The 16,946-nt window shown below is 44.5% G+C and overlaps 1 protein-coding gene across 1 annotated transcript; it reads right to left on the minus strand.

Annotated features, from left to right (window-relative positions):
- Positions 1-1,312: 1,312 nt before the first annotated feature.
- Positions 1,313-6,015, minus strand: LOC129557917 (testis-specific Y-encoded protein 3-like). The gene is made up of 7 exons (XM_055428570.2): positions 5,491-6,015; positions 4,836-4,913; positions 4,551-4,662; positions 4,305-4,450; positions 4,098-4,184; positions 1,627-1,817; positions 1,313-1,394 (listed from the first exon to the last, which is right to left on the minus strand). The coding sequence occupies exons 1-7, from the start codon at positions 6,013-6,015 to the stop codon at positions 1,313-1,315; spliced, it is 1,221 nt and encodes a 406-aa protein (XP_055284545.2).
- Between the last annotated feature and the right edge of the window lie 10,931 nt (positions 6,016-16,946).

Here is a 16,946-nt window from a genome sequence, read left to right on the forward strand (position 1 = left end):
CATTCCCACAACTTTTTTGCCCTCTGTGGTCCTGATTAATATTCTCAATTCAACCAGTGATCTTCTTGCTCCTTGGGCATTTCTCTAAGTGTGTGGGTATTCTTGTTTCCAAATGTGTGTCACTGTTAACTATACCTGCAATAAAGCATTTCTTGCTGTGCACAAAGACCATGGGACTCACTTAAAAAGTCACAGTTGAAGATGGTGGAAGTATTTCTTCCAGGAATGAAAGGGTCAGATTCACAGGCAATCTAACGAAGATACAGAAACTTAAAAAACAGGAAAATAAAAAACAAAAAACGAGTGAATACAAGCAACACGAGGCATATATGTTGAACAGGGATATGCAAATACTGAGACAGCAATGGCAACAGAGCTGTGCATATCGGCACATGCATGGGTACAACATCAAAGAGACAAAGGCATAGGCAGACCCACAGGAAGAAACATCACCTCACATTCAGAGAGTGCCAGTTCATGAGGAAACACAACGGAGATGCCCAGTCTTCATTCTAAACAAAGGAAAACATGAACACATCCAGAGACCAGGAAATAAATGCAGCTCGGGGTGATTGAGCCAGATGCTCATGAATTCATCAGTAATCCTAAGAGTTTCACATGCGTTGATATTCAGTGGAAGAAAACCTTACACAACACGGCCAAGTGTGCAGTCAACTCTAACAGCACATAGACTTTAGGGCCCAACTGAAAGCCCTAAAGAGCCTGGGACACAAGTCATGGCAAGTTTCCAGAGAATGACAATCAAGTCAACCACCCATGATTAAGTTTTACTAACCGATCCATGAACCAGCTTTGCACTCTTCACTCCGGGACAGGTTAGAGCTGAAGTTACCCCTGGTACTGATGAAGCACTGGCAGAAAATATTAGGCACTGGGGGAACCTGTCCCAAACGTTTCTGGTCTTTTAAGTTCTTTACAAAACCTTAGTAAAATGTGCATAAACATCGTCGAGTCCCTAGAATGAGTCCAGTCTAAGGTCCCACAACCCATGCACTGATATGCCATCTCACACCGACTGCAGGGTTATTAGCGTTTGGTTTGTGTTCTGTTTTGTGTTTAACTAGCACTGAGAAAGACAGGTACCAGCCTGTGGGAGCCCACGGGGTCTTTGAAGTTTACAGATTAAGTAAGAAGACACATTTCCACAGTGCTTACTGCGCTGATTGTTTGGACAGCACCCAGAGAAGGCCAAGCCTTGACGTCTAGAGCCTTAGATTCTCCTCTGTAGAAGGGGCAAACCTAGGGTACAGATATTCAAATGCAAAAGCTGGCACTGAGGAGGAGATCTGATTCAGGGCACCTTGAAGGGCACATCCATAAACCCATGAACTTTGATGTTCAACCCTGACCCTTTGCCCTGGAAAAAGATGTTGCTTTAGGGAGAAAAGTTATGGAGTGATAACTCCATGTGGGACAGAAATATCACCCTCAGGCATACCCATGTTGGAGCCATTGTATCCAGGATGAGAGGAGAACACGGTGGGACAAATGTTGAACTTCCCCTGCACCATTTGTGCCAGTCTGTCCTTTGCCCCGTCCAGAGGTGGACGGGTTTCCAGGAAGCAGTCATCCACTTGGCAAGGACCACCCTAAGTTCACCCTCACCATTGGCCCTTGGCCCACGGATAGTGGTGAAAAAGGCCCAAAAGAAGGACAGGTCCCTCGTGGTTGAAAACAGTCTGTGCCGAGCCATTTAGTAAGGATGAGACACTGTCACCAGAGGGTTCGTGAGACAAATGTTGATATTTCTGCACCTTAGCTTGATAGAGGGCCTTGGGCAAAGAGCTTACACCGATCTGGAAAATGGGATATTAACAACTGAGCCATGGAATATAGAGTGCACGGCTGGGTAGGCTGGCCTTTGTCTGCTTAACATACCCATTCCCCTCTCTTCTGCCCCTGTACGCTTTGTGCTTAATCTGGATTCCTGGGGAAAAAAAAAAAAAAAAGAAGAAGAAGAGTTCACGTATATTGCTCTTCACAAAAAAAGAAGAGCTCAAACATACATTGCAGGATCTGTTTTTGTTTGCTTCTCTGTTTCCTGGCAGATTTTACCTTTTCACTTGGTCACTTTTGCCAGAAACTAACATCTTCACTGCCTTCCCACCATCTCTCTCTCTCTCTCCCCTAGGCCACAGCCCCTCCATATACCTTATACTCCCATTCCCTAAGATGTTGCCTGGAACCCTAGCTCTGGGAAGGTGACTGTCTCAGCAAAAGACCACAAGGAGGCTATCTGGTTCACAGTGAGTTGAATGTTAAGGCTTTTTCCTTGTTCTGTACTCTTAAACTGTCTGATGATATCCAACAGAGAGGATACTTGGGGTGCCACCATCGAACGAAATTAAGTTCCACTACTTCAATCCCTGGTCCTTGTTCACCACATCCTTTCCATGAATGTGCAAAATGACCAGGCCCACAGTTAACAGCCCCTGGTCTTCTTTCTCCTTCATCCCCAACCCCCGCCCCGCAGGACGAACTGCGTCCTCTGACACACACCCAAGTATGTGTATGACTTAACCCCCTCTGCAACTCTCCATGGACTGGTAATTCCCACACAGTAGACTGAGAAGCCTACATGGAGCTGAAGTATTTGTCCTGAGGACCTGGCCAAAAATACAGAGACACATACGGTCAAGGCTGTTTATTTATCTTTCAGAATTATTTCAGGTTGACTGGTGTCTCCCTCTCCATCCGTTTCACCACCAGACCATTCTTCGTTATTTTCCGGTGCACGAGAACTATGCTGGCCATTGATCTTCTTGTGAAGCAGCTTCTTAGGTTTTCTATTTTAGGTAAAGTAGGACGCTCCATCATAAGTTTCTCAAAACTGAGGGGAGACGGGGGGAATGTTCCTTTCAAAACAGACACAGAGACAGATATATAAACCTATCCTCTCTGAACAATCCTAAAGACAGCTTTACTCTTTCAAGTCGGTTCCCAGGAGAGAGTCTGTGATCTTTCACATTTCCTATAAGCAAATACCAAAAAGCATGTACCCCAATCTTCACTGTAGTACTATTTACAATATCTAGGACATGGAGGCAACCTAGATGTCCATCAGCAGATGAAGGAATAAGGAAATGGTGGTGCATATACACATTGACATGCTACTCAGTTCTAAAGAGGAACACATCAAAGTCAGTTTTACTGAGGTGGAGTGAACATGGAGCCTATTACACAGAGTGAAGTAAGTCAGAAAGAGGAAAACAAATGCTGCATGTTAACACACACCTATAGAGTTTAGGACCACGTGGGAGGTACTGACCATCCTACATACAGGGCAACAGATGAGACACAGACATAGAGAACAGACTTTTAGATTCAGTGGGAGAATGTGAAGGTGGGATGATTGAAGATAATAGCCCCGAAACACACACATTACCAATGTAACACAGATGATCCGTGCGAGTTTGATGCACGAAGCAAGGCACCCAAAGTCAAGCTGTGGGATAACCCAGAGGGATGGGGTAGGGAGGGCGGTTGGTGGGGGGTGGGGGCGGTTCAGGAACTGGGGGACCTTGTGTAAACCCAGCCATAGGTTTACACAAGGTCCCCCAGTATGGCAAAAACTGTCCAATTGTAACTATCCTCCAGTTAAAATAGAGAAAACTCCATAATCCTGCACAATGGCCAGTATTTTCAAAATGATTGTGGCCGGCGAAAAAGATGCAAAACAAAATTAGCAAACAAGTGTGATGATGAAAATGGAAGCAAATGATGGTCACAAAAAAGACTCACAGACCTTTGTGGAAAGGGGACTTCATAAGGAATAGTAGGTGGGACCCAATTTAAGAGGAACCTGAGGGCAGAGTTGTTGGGCATGGAACGACAGCTCAGAGATGTGCAGCTGAGTCAGATTTAAATCGGAGTGACTTTGGACTGACCAGGCCGCTTCATCTACCTCAAGCCTCCCTAGTTAGAACCTGGTTTTCACACTTTCTGTCTCATGCTGATGCCCTCATGCCCTGGTGTCACTCTGTATTCCATGGAGTCTCAATTTCTCCACAAGTGAAATAAGTGACCAAGGCTCCTGGAAAACACTTATGTCAGTGCCCAGCCCCTGGTAGCCTCACTTCTTGTCCTCCCAGTACCTCTCGTGGTGGAGCCTTCCTCCTCATGTAGTACTGCAAAGGATCTGGCCACAGATCCTTAACGATGATCTGCCAAGCAAACGAGCAAGGTCAGCACAGGGCTGGCCAGACCCCGGGCCCTCCCGTGTGCCGCCAAGAACTCCAACATCAACTGCCAATTCTGGCCCAGTGCCCCAGTGGGACCCCCACCTCGGCAATCTTGCCAGATCCTGCGAAGTTATGGTCAAAGAACCAGTTGAAGAAGTTAATGCCGCTGTTGTGGTGCCTGTGGCTGTATGCCTTACGTTCAAATCTCTGGTGCCACTGAATTGGAGTGGAATGAGATGCTCGGTATCCTGCAAGAAAAGGAGTATGGCAGAAAGACCTAAATCACCTTCCAAGTTCAACCTACCCCTTTCTGCCCCAACACCCCAAATCCAGTGAGCTGCCTCTTACCAGTGATGTTAATGAGATACTCCTTAACAATCACTTCATTCTGGAAATACCTGTTCTTCCGAAAAGACAATGTGATCTTGCAGCAAAGAGTGGGATGCCTGATATCCTCCACCTGCCAGGACAAAGAGTGGGGGGTGGGGGGGTGGGGGGGGGTGGCGTGGGAGTGGGGTGGGTATGAAACCCTCTTTATAGAAGAGCCGTGCTTTCCTGTTTTCAGGGATATATCATTTCCCCTGCCCTCCCCATGCACCTCCCTTCCACAATTATCAGTGTCCCCTGCCTCACCTTTAAGTTGGTCATGTAGTTAAGTATGTCTTTGTCTTGTTCACTCATCATGACTGACATTCGGGGATGGTTTATAAACTGCTTTAGGTCAGGGAGCCTGCAGATGCGCTGAAAGAACAAAGCCTGCCTAAAGAGCAGCCTTGCATTGTCTGACTTCAACTTGCTACTAGTTAACTCCTCACATCTCTGTCCACACAGACTGTGTGAAGGTCCAACAAGCCCCAAGGCTACGCCTATCAACACAAAGAGGTTCTGTTCCTAACAGGAAGGTCCCAAGCTCCATCTCAGCCTCCTAAGAGTTAGCTTATTTCTGGAAAACAAGCACTCCTAGCTGCAACTAGCATGAGCACTTACACACTGCAACATCACCCCCAAATTCATTCAGCTTTTTGGAGAAGACCTGCATTCCAGACAAGCCTTGTCTCTGAAGCGTCCCTGGTACTAATGATAATTCTTACTGGGACCTCTGCAAGTAAAGCCCAAGTATCAATTATTCCTGCTAACTAAAACAGAAAGGACATCACCCGTCATATCTGGCCGGCAGTCAATACCCATCAGCCAATAAATGTATTTTGTACCAAAACTGCCAGATCTGTAAACTGCTTTCGCAACAGCCCAGGTAAAACAAATTCCACAAGTACCACACGAAGGATACAACTTTGACCCAGAAGCCACGGATTCCCTGGATGATGGCGCTTCTGCGTTCCAGATGCAGCTTCCGCCTCTGACAGTTCTTGTCTTTCAGCCGAGAGTGGGCCCTTTGGGCTTTCTTATTCACAGGATCCAGCTCCACCTGCAGGGCTGCCAGCGCCTCCAGTGGGGCCTGGTCACTCAGGGCTCCGGGCCTTGGATGTTCCTGGCCCTGCTCCTCCGGCTTTCCCTCCCGCTCCTCTGAGGACACCTGATCCGGCTCCTCGTTTGCCACTTCCACCAGCAGCTGGAACCGCTGCCCGATCCTCGCCACCTCTCCCTCCTCCAGGGCCGCGGCTTTCTCTACCGCTTCCACCCTGAACAGGGCGGCCTCTTCGCCTGATGTGCCACCTGGGACCTGCATCGCCTCTGCCTCCCCCACCAGGAAGACAGGGCCCAGGGCCCCTGCCCCGTAAAGACTCGGGCTCACAACCAAACTCCAGGATCCGGGGGAGCTCCCAACTTCCTCTGGCCCCGTCTCACTCTCCATGTGGCCCTGGCCGTTGCCCCGAGCTGCAAAGTAGATAGATAGGAGAGCACAGCAAGTGGCCCGCACAGCCCGCCCACCCGCTGCAGTCTACTCCACACCGGCAACTGCTTGCTTGCCAACTGACTACCGGCAGGCAAGGGCAAACACGCATGCGCAGAGCTTTCTGACGCTACGCACGCGGGTAATACGTTGGCGGGAGGCGGCAGAACTCTATATCTTGACCACCAGACCTCATCACGAGCCAGTCAAATGGAATTCTAAAGGTGTTTGTCACGGGACACGCCCCTTGGAATTCTGGGCACTCTGGCAGTTGGTGAACCAGCGGCCAAACTCTGCTCACTGCAAAGGACGCCCGTCCACTCAAGCCCTTTGCCTGCGCAGCAGTGCACAAGTGTCTGACGAGAGACTGGAAGAGTCAGGCCAGTTGGGAGGCAAAGGAAAGGAACCTGAACTTGACGCTGCAACCATCCCCAAGGTTGAAATTGCCTCTGGGGCAGCGGACGACTACGTGTGTTCAGGGATCCACGCAGGTGAGACAGGGTTCCTGGATACATGAGGGACATAGTTGCTCACCTTGGACCCAAACTGCAAGCCATGGCAGGGCGTGGGGGTGGATGTGGGGGCATACACTGACCTCACTGTGGCTCAACTGATGCAGAGTCCATCCCTAAACTTGGGCCTTAGGCTAGAGCAGTGTCAGGAACCCCGCCATCCTCTGAGGAGGGAGCACACCACTTCCCTCGGCTCACTGTCTGGGCCGCTCTCTGCCTCCGCCAGCCTACCGGCCCCACCCCCCCAGCACTGCCACCTCCGCCCGCGACTTAGAGCAGGGACCAGCGTGCCTAAGGATATGCACCACGTGCACAGATGCACTTTCCTGAGGAGGAGAGCTCCGCACCCAAGTGTTTCAGGGGGACAAAAGTGCCCCTCCCAGGTGTTAGTTACTATCCACCTCCTGGCCATACAGCTAACGTGGACACACTCATGTTGAGCGCACAAAGAGATGCCATGGTCACACGCTGTCTCCTGGGATGCCTGGGCTTTCACACTGAGCACCTACCTTAGACCGGAGAACATGTACACACACAGAAACACACACAAACACAGGTGACACACGCATACACACACCTGGAAGGCACAGGTATATTTCAGAGGCCGAAGAAGCACTGGTTCATATGAAATGCAGAGATTTCCTAATTTGTTATAGGAAAATCTCCGTTCTGATCTTCAGATGTGAAATATAGAGAAGTACAAATTTCATGAAGGATAATTAATGCCTAGGTTTTGATACAGGTAATACAGAGAATTCCATATTTCATGGCTAGCAGTCACTCTCATATAATAAATAAATACATAGAGAGATATTTTTATATACCGATAGATAGATATGTATAAATAGAATATGATAATTCATGAAGAAACGGCGGTGCCCAGAATTTCATTTGTGAAATAGAGGTGAATCCAAGTCCATACTGGTTCCCCATATCTTAATTATATACTTCATGTCAGTAAAACTTCACTGAGATTTCATATAGGAAATGTATACAGTTTCACAATTCAAGCAGGAAAATTTATGCTCCACTTTTCAGAGGTGAAATACATAGACTTCCCCATTGATAAAGGAAATCATACAAGTAGATTTTCAAATATGAAATTCACATTTCCTATTTCATGTAGAACAATCTGCACCCACATGTGAAATATAAATAATTACACATTTCATGCAGGAAAATCATCTCTCAGGTTTTCATATGCATGCAGCAGGGCATCCAAAGCCAGTGCTCTACAATAACCCAGAAAATGTAGGTAGGAAGGGAGGAAGGGAGGTGGAGGGGCTTGAGGTTGGGTGGAGCCCATGTACAGCCATGGCTCATTAGTATTGATGTATGGCAGAAACCATCATGATTATCTTGGTCGTGAAGATCTTTTTTGGACGGTTCTTCTGTGTATTCTTGCCACCTCTTCTTAATATCTCCTGCTTCCGTTAGATCCATACCACTTCTGTCCTTTATCGGGCTCATCTTTGCATGAAATGTTCCCTTGGCATCTCTATTTTTCTTGAGGAGATCTCTTGTCTTTCCTATTCTGTTGTTTTCCTCTATTTCTTTGCATTGATCGCTGAGGAAGGCTTTCTCATCTCTCCTTGCTATTCTTTGGAACTCTGCATTCAGATGCTTATATCTTTCCTTTTCTCTTTTGCTTTTCTCTTCTCTTCTTTTCACAGCTATTTGTAAGGCCTCCCCAGACCTCCATTTTGCTTTTTTGCATGTCTTTTCCTTGGGGATGGTCTTGGTCCCTGTCTCCTGTACAATGTCACAAACCTCCGTCCATAGTTCATCAGGCACTCTATCAGATCTAGTCCCTTAAATCTATTTCTCACTTCCACTGTATAATCATAAGGGATTTGATTGAGGTCATATCTGAATGGTCTAGTGGTTTTCCCTACTTTCTTCAATTTAAGCCTGAAATTGGCAATAAGAGTTCATGACCTGAGCCACAGTCAGCTCCTGGTCTTGTTTTCGCCAACTGTATAGACCGTCTCCATCTTTGGCTGCACAGAATATAAACAGTCTGATTTCAGTGTTGACCATCTGGTGATGTCCATGTGTAGAGTCTTCTCTTGTGTTGTTGGAAGAGGGTGTTTGCTATGACCAGTGCGTTCTCCCGGCAATACTCTATTAGCTTTTGCCCTGCTTCCTTCAAAATTTGCCTGTTACTCCCGGTGTTTCTTGACTTGCTACTTTTGCATTCCAGTCCCCTATTATGAAAAGGACATCTTTTTTGGGTGTTAGTTCTGAAAGGTCTTGTAGGTCTTCATAGAACCGTTCAACTTTGGCTTCTTCAGCATTACTGGTTGGGACATAGGCTTGGATTACTGTAATACTGAATGGTTTGCCTTGGAAATGAACAAAGATCATTCTGTCGTTTTTGAGATTGCATCCAACTACTGTATTTCGGACTCTTTTGTTGACCATGATGGTTACTCCATTTCTTCTATGTGATTCCTGCCCACAGTAGTAGATACAATGGTCATCTGAGTTAAATTCACCTATCCCAGTCCATTTTAGTTCACTGATTCCTAGAATATCTACGTTCAGTTTTGCCATCTCCTGTTTGACCACTTCCAATTTGCCTTGGTTCATGGACCTAACATTCCAGGTTCCTAAGCAATATTGCTCTTTACAGCATCGCACCTTGCTTCTGTCACCAGTCACATCCATACCTGGGTGTTGGTTTTGCTTTGGCTCCATCCTTTCCTTCTTTCTGGAATTATTTCTCCACTGATCTCCAGAGGCATCCTGGGCACCTACCGACCTGGGGAATTCCTCATCCAATATCCTATTGTACAAAAACGATCTTCACGACCAAGATAATCATGATAGTGTGATCACTCCCCTAGAGCCAGACATCTGGGAATGTGAAGTCAAGCGGACCTTAGAAAGCATCAGTACGAACAAAACTAGTGGAGGTGATGGAATTCCCGGTGCGCTATTCCAAACCCTGAAAGATGATGCTTTGAAAGTGCTGCACTCAACGTGCCAGCACATTTGAAAAACTCAGCAGTGGCCACAGGACTGGAAAAGGTCGGTTTTCACTCCAATCCCAAAGAAAGCCAATGCCCAAGAATGCTCAAACTACCGCACAACTGCACTCATCTCACACGCTAGAAAAGTCATGCTCAATAATCTCCAATCCAGGCTTCAGCAATACGTGAGCCAGGAACATCCAGATGTTCAAGCTGGTTTTAGAAAAGGCAGAGGAACCAGAGATCAAATTGCCAACAGAGCTGCTGGATCATCGATAAAGCAAGAGCGTTCCAGAAAAAACTAACAAACAAACATCTATTTCTGCTTCATTGACTATATGCCAAAGCCTTTGACTGTGTGGATCACAATAAACTGTGGAAAACACTGAAAGGGATGGGAATACCAGACCCCCTGACCTGCTTCTTTAAAAACCTGTATGCAGGTCAGGAAGCAACAGTTAGAACTGGACATGGAACAACAGACTGGTTCCAAGTAGGAAAAGGAGTACGTCAAGGCTGTATATTGTCAGCCTGCTTATGTAACTTATATCCAGAGTACATCATGAGGAACGCTGGGCTGGAAGAAGCACAGGCTGGAATCAAGATTGCCGGCAGAAAAATGAAAAACCTCAGATATGCAGATGACACCACCCTTACGGCAGAAAACGAAGAGAAACTAAAAAGCCTCTTGAAGAAAGCGAAAGAGGAGAGTGAAAAGGTTGGCTTGAAGATCAACATTCAGAAAACTAAGATCATGGCATCTGGTCCCATCACTTTATGGAAAATAGATGGGGAAACAGTGGAAACAGTGTCAGACTTTATTTGTTTCGGATCCAAAATCACTGTGGATGCTGATTGAAGCCATGAAATTAAAAGTTGCTTCCTTCTTGGAAGGAAAGTTATGACCAACCTCGATAGCGTATTAAAAAACTGAGACACTACTTTGTCAACCAACGTCTATCTAGTCAAGGATATGGTTTTTCCAGTGGTCATGTATGCATGTGAGAGTTGGACTGTGACGAAAGTTGATCGCCCAAGCATTGATGCTTTTGAACTGTGGTGTTGGAGAAGACTCTTGAGAGTACCTTGGACTGAAAGTATTTTCACCGAGTCCATTCTAAAGGAAATCGGTCCTGGGTGTTCATTGGAAGGATGGATGCTGAAGCTGAAATCAAATACTTTGGCCACCTCATGCGATGAGTTGACTCACTGGAAAAGACTCGGATGCCGGGATGGGATTGGGAGTAGGAGAAGGTGACTGCAGAGAATGAGATGGCTGGATGGCATCACCGACTCAATGGAGGTGGGTTTGAGTGAATTCGGGAGTTGGTGATGGACAAGGAAGCCTGGCATGTTGTGATTCAGGGAGTTGCAAAGAGTTGGACACGACTCAGGGATTGAACTGAACCGAACTGAAATGAACGGAATGATGGTAATGTTTGAGGCTATGGGATGTTGTTGGGTAATGTATACAGCTTTTGATTGCTAATTTATTTAGCACCTTTTATTTCTAATTCAGGAAATACTTAAAATACTTCAATTGGCAGGCACTATGGCTTAGCTGAACAGTATCTAAGGGCAAAATGATAGGATATTGAATGAAGAATTCCCCAGGTCGGTAGGTGCCCAGTATGCTACTGGAGATCAGTGGAGAAATAACTCTAGAAGGAATGACGGGATGGAGCAAAAGCAAAAACAATACCCAGTTGTGGAAGTGACTGGTGATAGAAGAAATGTCCGGTGCTGTAAAGAGCAATATTGCATAGGAACCTGGAATGTTAGGTCCATGAATAAAGGCAAATTGGAAGTGGTCAAACAGGAGATGACAAGAGTGAACATAGACATTCTAGGAATCAGTGAATTAAAATGGACTGGAATGGGTGAATTTAACTCAGATGACGATTATATCTACTACTGCGGGCAGGAATCCCCTAGAAGAAATGGAGTAGCCATCATGGTCAACAAAAGAGTCCGAAATGCAATACTTTCAATTCCATCTTAAAAACGACAGAATGATTTCTGTTCATTTCCAAGGCAAACCATTCCATATTACAGAAATCCAGGCCTATGCGCCAACCAGTAACACTGAAGAAGCCGAAGTTGAGAGGTTCTATGAAGACCTACAAGAACTTTTAGAACTAACACCCCCAAAAGGTGTGCTTTTCATTATAGGGGGCTGGAATGAAAAAGTAGGAAGTCAAGAAACACCTGGAGTAACAGGAAAATTTGGCCTTGGAGCATGGAATGAAGAAGGGCAAAAGCTATTAGAGTTTTGTCAAGGGAACGCACTGGTCATAGCAAACACCCTCTTCCAACAACACAAGAGAAGACTCTACACATGGACATCAACAGATGGTCAGCCCCGAAATCAGATTGATTATATTCTTTGTAGCCAAAGATGGAGAAGATGTATACAGTTAGCAAAAACAAGATCAGGTTGCTGACTGTGGCTCAGATCATGAACTCCTTATTGCTAAATTCAGACTTAAATTGAAGAAGTAGGGAAAACCACTAGACCATTCAGATATGACCGAAATCAAATCCCTTATGATTATACAGTGTAAGTGAGAAATAGATTTATGGGTCTAGATCTGATAGATAGAGTGCCTGATGAACTCTGGATGGAGGTTTGTGACATTGTACAGGAGACAGGGACCAAGAACATCCCCATGAAAAAGAAATGCAAAAAAGCAAAATGACTGTCTGAGGAGGCCTTACAAATAGCTGTGAAATGAAGAGAAGTGAAAAGCAAAGGAGAAAAGGAAAGATATAAGCATCTGAATGCAGAGTTCCAGAGAATGGCAAGGAGAGGTGAGAAAGCCTTCCTCAGCGATCAATGCAAAGAAATAGAAGAAAACAACAGGATAGGGAAAACAACAGGATAGGAAAAACAAGAGATCTTTTCAAGAAAATTAGAGATATCAAGGGAACATTTCATGCAAAGATGGGCTCGATAAAGGACAGAAATGGTATGGATCTAACGGAAGCAGAACATATTAAGAAGAGGTGGCAAGAACACACAGATGAACTGTACAAAAAATATCTTCACGACCAAGATAGTCACTATAACATGATCACTGACCTAGAGCCCGACATCTTGGAATGTGAAGTCAAGTGGGCCTTAGAAAGCATCCTTACGAACAAAGCTAGTGGAGGTGATGGAATTCCAGTTGGGCTATTTAAAATCTTGAAAGATGTTGCTGTGAAAGTGCTGCACTCAATATGCCAGCAAATTTGGAAATCTCAGCAGTGGCCTCAGGACTGGAAAAGGTCAGTCTTCATTCCAGTCCCAAAGAAAGGCAATACCAAAGTATGCTCAAACTACCGCACAATTGCACTCATCTCACACGCTAGTAAAGTCATGCTCAAAATTCTCCAAGCTAGGCTTCAGCAATATGTGAACCGTGAACGCCCAGATGTTCAAGTAGGTTTTAGAAAAGGCAGAGGCACAAGAGATCAAATTGAAAACATCCGCTGGATCATGGAGAAAGCAAGAGAGTTCCAGAAACACATCTATTTCTGCTTCATTGACTATGCCAAAGCCTAAGACTGTGTGGATGACAACAAACTGTGGAAAATTCTTCAAGAGTTGGAAATACCAGACCACCTGACCTGCCTCTAGAGAAACCTGTATGCAGGTCAGGAAGCAACAGTCAGAACTGTACAAGGAACAGACTGGTTCCAAATAGGAAAAGGAGTTCATCAAGGCTGTATATTGTCACCTTGCTTATTTAACCTATATGCAGAGTACATCATGAGGAACGCTGGACTGGAAGAAGCACAAGCTGGAATCAAGATTGCTGGGAGAAATATCAATAACCTCAGATATGCAGATGACACTACCCTTATGGCAGGAAACGAAGAGAAACTAAAGAGCCTCTTGAATAAAGTAAAAGAGGAGAGTGAAAAGTTTGGCTTGAAGCTCAACATTCAGAAAACTAAGATCATGGCATCTGGTCCCATCACTTCATGGGAAATAGAGGGAAAAACAGTGGAAACAGTACCAGACTTTATTTTGGGGCTCCAAAATCACTGCGGATGATGATTGGAGCCATGAAATTAAAAGACGCTTACTCCTTGGAACGAAATTTATTACCAAACTTGATAGTATATTAAAAAGCAGAGACATTACTTTGCCAACCAAGGTCCGTCTAGTCAAGGCTATGGTTTTTCCCGTGGTCATGTATGGATGTGAGAGTTGGACTGTGAAGAAAGCTGATCGCCGAAGAATTGATGGTTTTGAACTGTGGTGTTGGAGAAGACTCTTGAGAGTCCCTTGTACTGCAAGGAGATCCAACCAGTCCATTCTAAAGGAGATCAATCCTGGCTGTTCATTGGAAGACTGATGCTAAAGCTGAAACTACAATACTTTGGCCACTTCATGCGACGAGTTGACTCACTGATGATCGGAATGGTTGGGAGCGGGAGGAGAAGGGGACAGCAGAGAATGAGATGATTGGATGGCATCACCGACTCTGTGAACATGAGTTTGAATGAACTCCGGTAGTTGCTGATGGACAGGGAGGCTTGGCGTGCTGTGATTCATGGGGTCGCAGAGAGACAGATACGACTGAGCGACTGAACTGAACTGAATTAGTGTCTTAACTGATGTGAAAGATACATAACGCAACTTGGGTACACATACAACACATGAGATGGCTGGATGGCATCACCGACTCGATGGACATGAGTTTGAGTGAACATCTGGAGTTGGTGATGGATAGGGAGGCCTGGAATGCTGTGATTGATGAGGTGGCAAAGAGTTGGACACGACTGAGCAACTGAACTTACTAATTGACTGATAAACTGTTTATAATGTTTGCTTTCGTTTCTGCTGTATGTATGTTAAAGGGAATCAATTACATCTGTTCATATATCCCATTATTTTTGGATTTCTTTCCCCTTTAGGTCACTGCAGAGCACTGGGTAGAGGCCCTTGTTCTTTTATACTTCTCAAATTTTCTTTTCCATTTTATTTAATTTTTTATTTATTTTATTGGAGGCAAATTACCTTACATTAATATATTGGTTGGTTTTGCCATACATTGACATGAATCCGCCCCGGTTGTTCATGTGTTCTCTTTCTTGAACCCCCCTCCCACCTCCCTCTTCCCCATATCCTCCCTCCATGTCATCCCCGTGCACCAGCCCCAAGCATCCTGTATCATGCGTCGAACCTAGACTGGTCACTTATGATAATATACATGCTACAATGCCGTTCTCCCCAATCATCCCACCTTCACCCTCTCCCACAGAGTCCCAAAGTCTGTTCTATATGCCACTGTCTCTTTTGCAGTCTCCTATACAGGGTTCAGGTTACCATCTTTCTAAATTCCATATATATATGTTAGTATACTGTATTGATGTTTTTCTTTCTGGCTTACTTCACTCTGTATAATTGGCTCCAATTTCATCCACCTCATTAAAACTGATTCAAATGCATTCTTTTTGATGGTTGAAAAATACTCCACTGTGTATATGTCCAAAGCTTTCTTATTCATTCATCTGCAGAGGGACATCTAGGTTGCTTCCATGTCCTGGTTATTATAAACAGTGCTTCAATGAACATTGGAGTACATGTGTCTCTTTCAATTCTGATTTCCTCGGTGTGTATGCCCAGGAATGCGATTGCTGAATCATATGGCAGTTCTATTTCCAGTTTTTTGAGGAATCTCCACACTGTTCTCCATAGTGGTTGTACTAGTTTGCATTCCTATCAACAGTGTAAGAGGGTTCCCTTTTCTCCACACCCTCTCCAGCATTTATTGCACTCGTGTGAAGTGGTATCTCATTGTGGTTTTGATTTGCACTTCTCTGATTATGAGGGATGTTGAGCATTTTTTCAAGTGTTTGTTAGCCATCTTTATGTCTTCTTTGGAGAAATGTTTGTTTAGTTCTTTGGCCCATTTTTGATTGGGTCACTTAGTTTTCTGGAATTGAGCTGCAGGAGCTGCTTGTATATTTTGAAGACTAATCCTTTATCAGTTGCTTCAATTGCTATTATTTTCTCCCATTCTGAAGGCTGTCTTTTCACCTTGCTTATCGTTTCCTTTGCTGTGCAGAAGCTTTTGATTTTAATTAGGTCCCATTTGTTTATTTTTGCTTTTATTTCCAATATTCTGGAAGGTGGGTCATGGAGTATCATGCTGTGATTTTTGTCGGAGAGTGTTTTGCCTATGTTCTCCTCTAGGAGTTATATAATATCTGGTCTTTCATTTAGCTCTCTAATCCATTTAGAATTTATTTTGGTGTATGGTGTTAGGAAGTGTTCTAGTTTCATTCTTTTACAAGTGGCTGACCAGTTTTCCAAGCACCACTTGTTAAAGAGACTGTCTTTTGTCCATTTTATATTCTTGCCTCCTTTGTCGAAGATAAGGTGTCCATAGGTGCGTGGGTTTATCTCTGGGCTTTCTATTTTGTTACATTGATCTACATTTCTGTCTTTATGCCAGTACTATACTGTCTTGATGACTGTGGCTTTGTAGTAGAGCCTGAAGTCTGGCAGGTTAATTCCTCCAGTTCCATTTTTCTTCTTCAAGATTGCTTTGGCTATTCGAGGTTTTTCGTATTTGCATACAAATTGTGCGATTATTTGTTCTAGTTCTGTGAAAAATATCGTTGGTAGCTTGATAGGGATTGAATTGAATGTATGAATTACTTTGGATAGTATATTTAGTTTCACAATATTTATTCTTCCAATTCACGAACACGGTATATTTCTCCATCTATTAGTGTCCTCTTTGATTACTTTCACTAGTGTTTTACAGTTTTCTATGTACAAGTCTTTTGTTTCCTTAGGTAGATATATTCCTAAGTATTTAATTATTTTCGTTGCAACAGTGAATAGAATAGTAACTTTTTAAAACATTTTAACTGAAAGCTAATTACTAACTATACAAAAAAGTGATGTTTTCTGCCATCAGTTCAGTTCAGATGCTCAGTTGCAAAGAATCGGACACAATGATGTTGGGAGGGAATTGGGGCCAAAGGAGATGGGGACGACAGAGAATAAGATGGCTGGATGGCATCACTGACTCGGTGGACATGAGATTGAGTGAACTCCGGGTGTTGGTGATGGACTGGAGTGCTGCGATTCATGGGGTCGCAAAAGTCGGACACGACTCTTTGTAAATGAGCATCTGAAATGAAAAGATTGGATATATACACAGATGTAATTGATTCACATTGACATACATACACCAAAAACAAACATTATATAGAGATTATCAGTCAATCAGTCAGTTCACTCACTCAATCGTGTCCGACTCTTTGCCACCCCATCAATCACAGCATGCCAGGTCTCAGAGGGGATCAACTTTCGTCACAGTCCAACTCTCACATGCATACATGACCACTGGAAAAACCATATCCTTGACTAGATAGACGTTGGTTGACAAAGTAGTGT

Source organism: Moschus berezovskii, chromosome Y (assembly GCF_049115385.1).
Source record: "Moschus berezovskii isolate FMDL1 chromosome Y, NW_MosBer_1.0, whole genome shotgun sequence".
Classification (NCBI taxonomy): Eukaryota; Metazoa; Chordata; class Mammalia; order Artiodactyla; family Moschidae; genus Moschus; species Moschus berezovskii.

Bases quoted from the DNA above. Each gene is read 5' to 3' on its own strand.
- LOC129557917 (XM_055428570.2), bottom strand. From the start codon at position 6,015: ATGGAGAGTGAGACGGGGCCAGAGGAAGTTGGGAGCTCCCCCGGATCC. The intron at 4,914-5,490 runs GTATCCTTCGTG...GACCTAAAGCAG, and splicing joins GTGGCTTCTGGGTCAAAGTT to TTTATAAACCATCCCCGAAT. The intron at 1,818-4,097 runs GTGAGGCTACCA...CCCATTTTCCAG, and splicing joins AGGTACTGGGAGGACAAGAA to ATCGGTGTAAGCTCTTTGCC.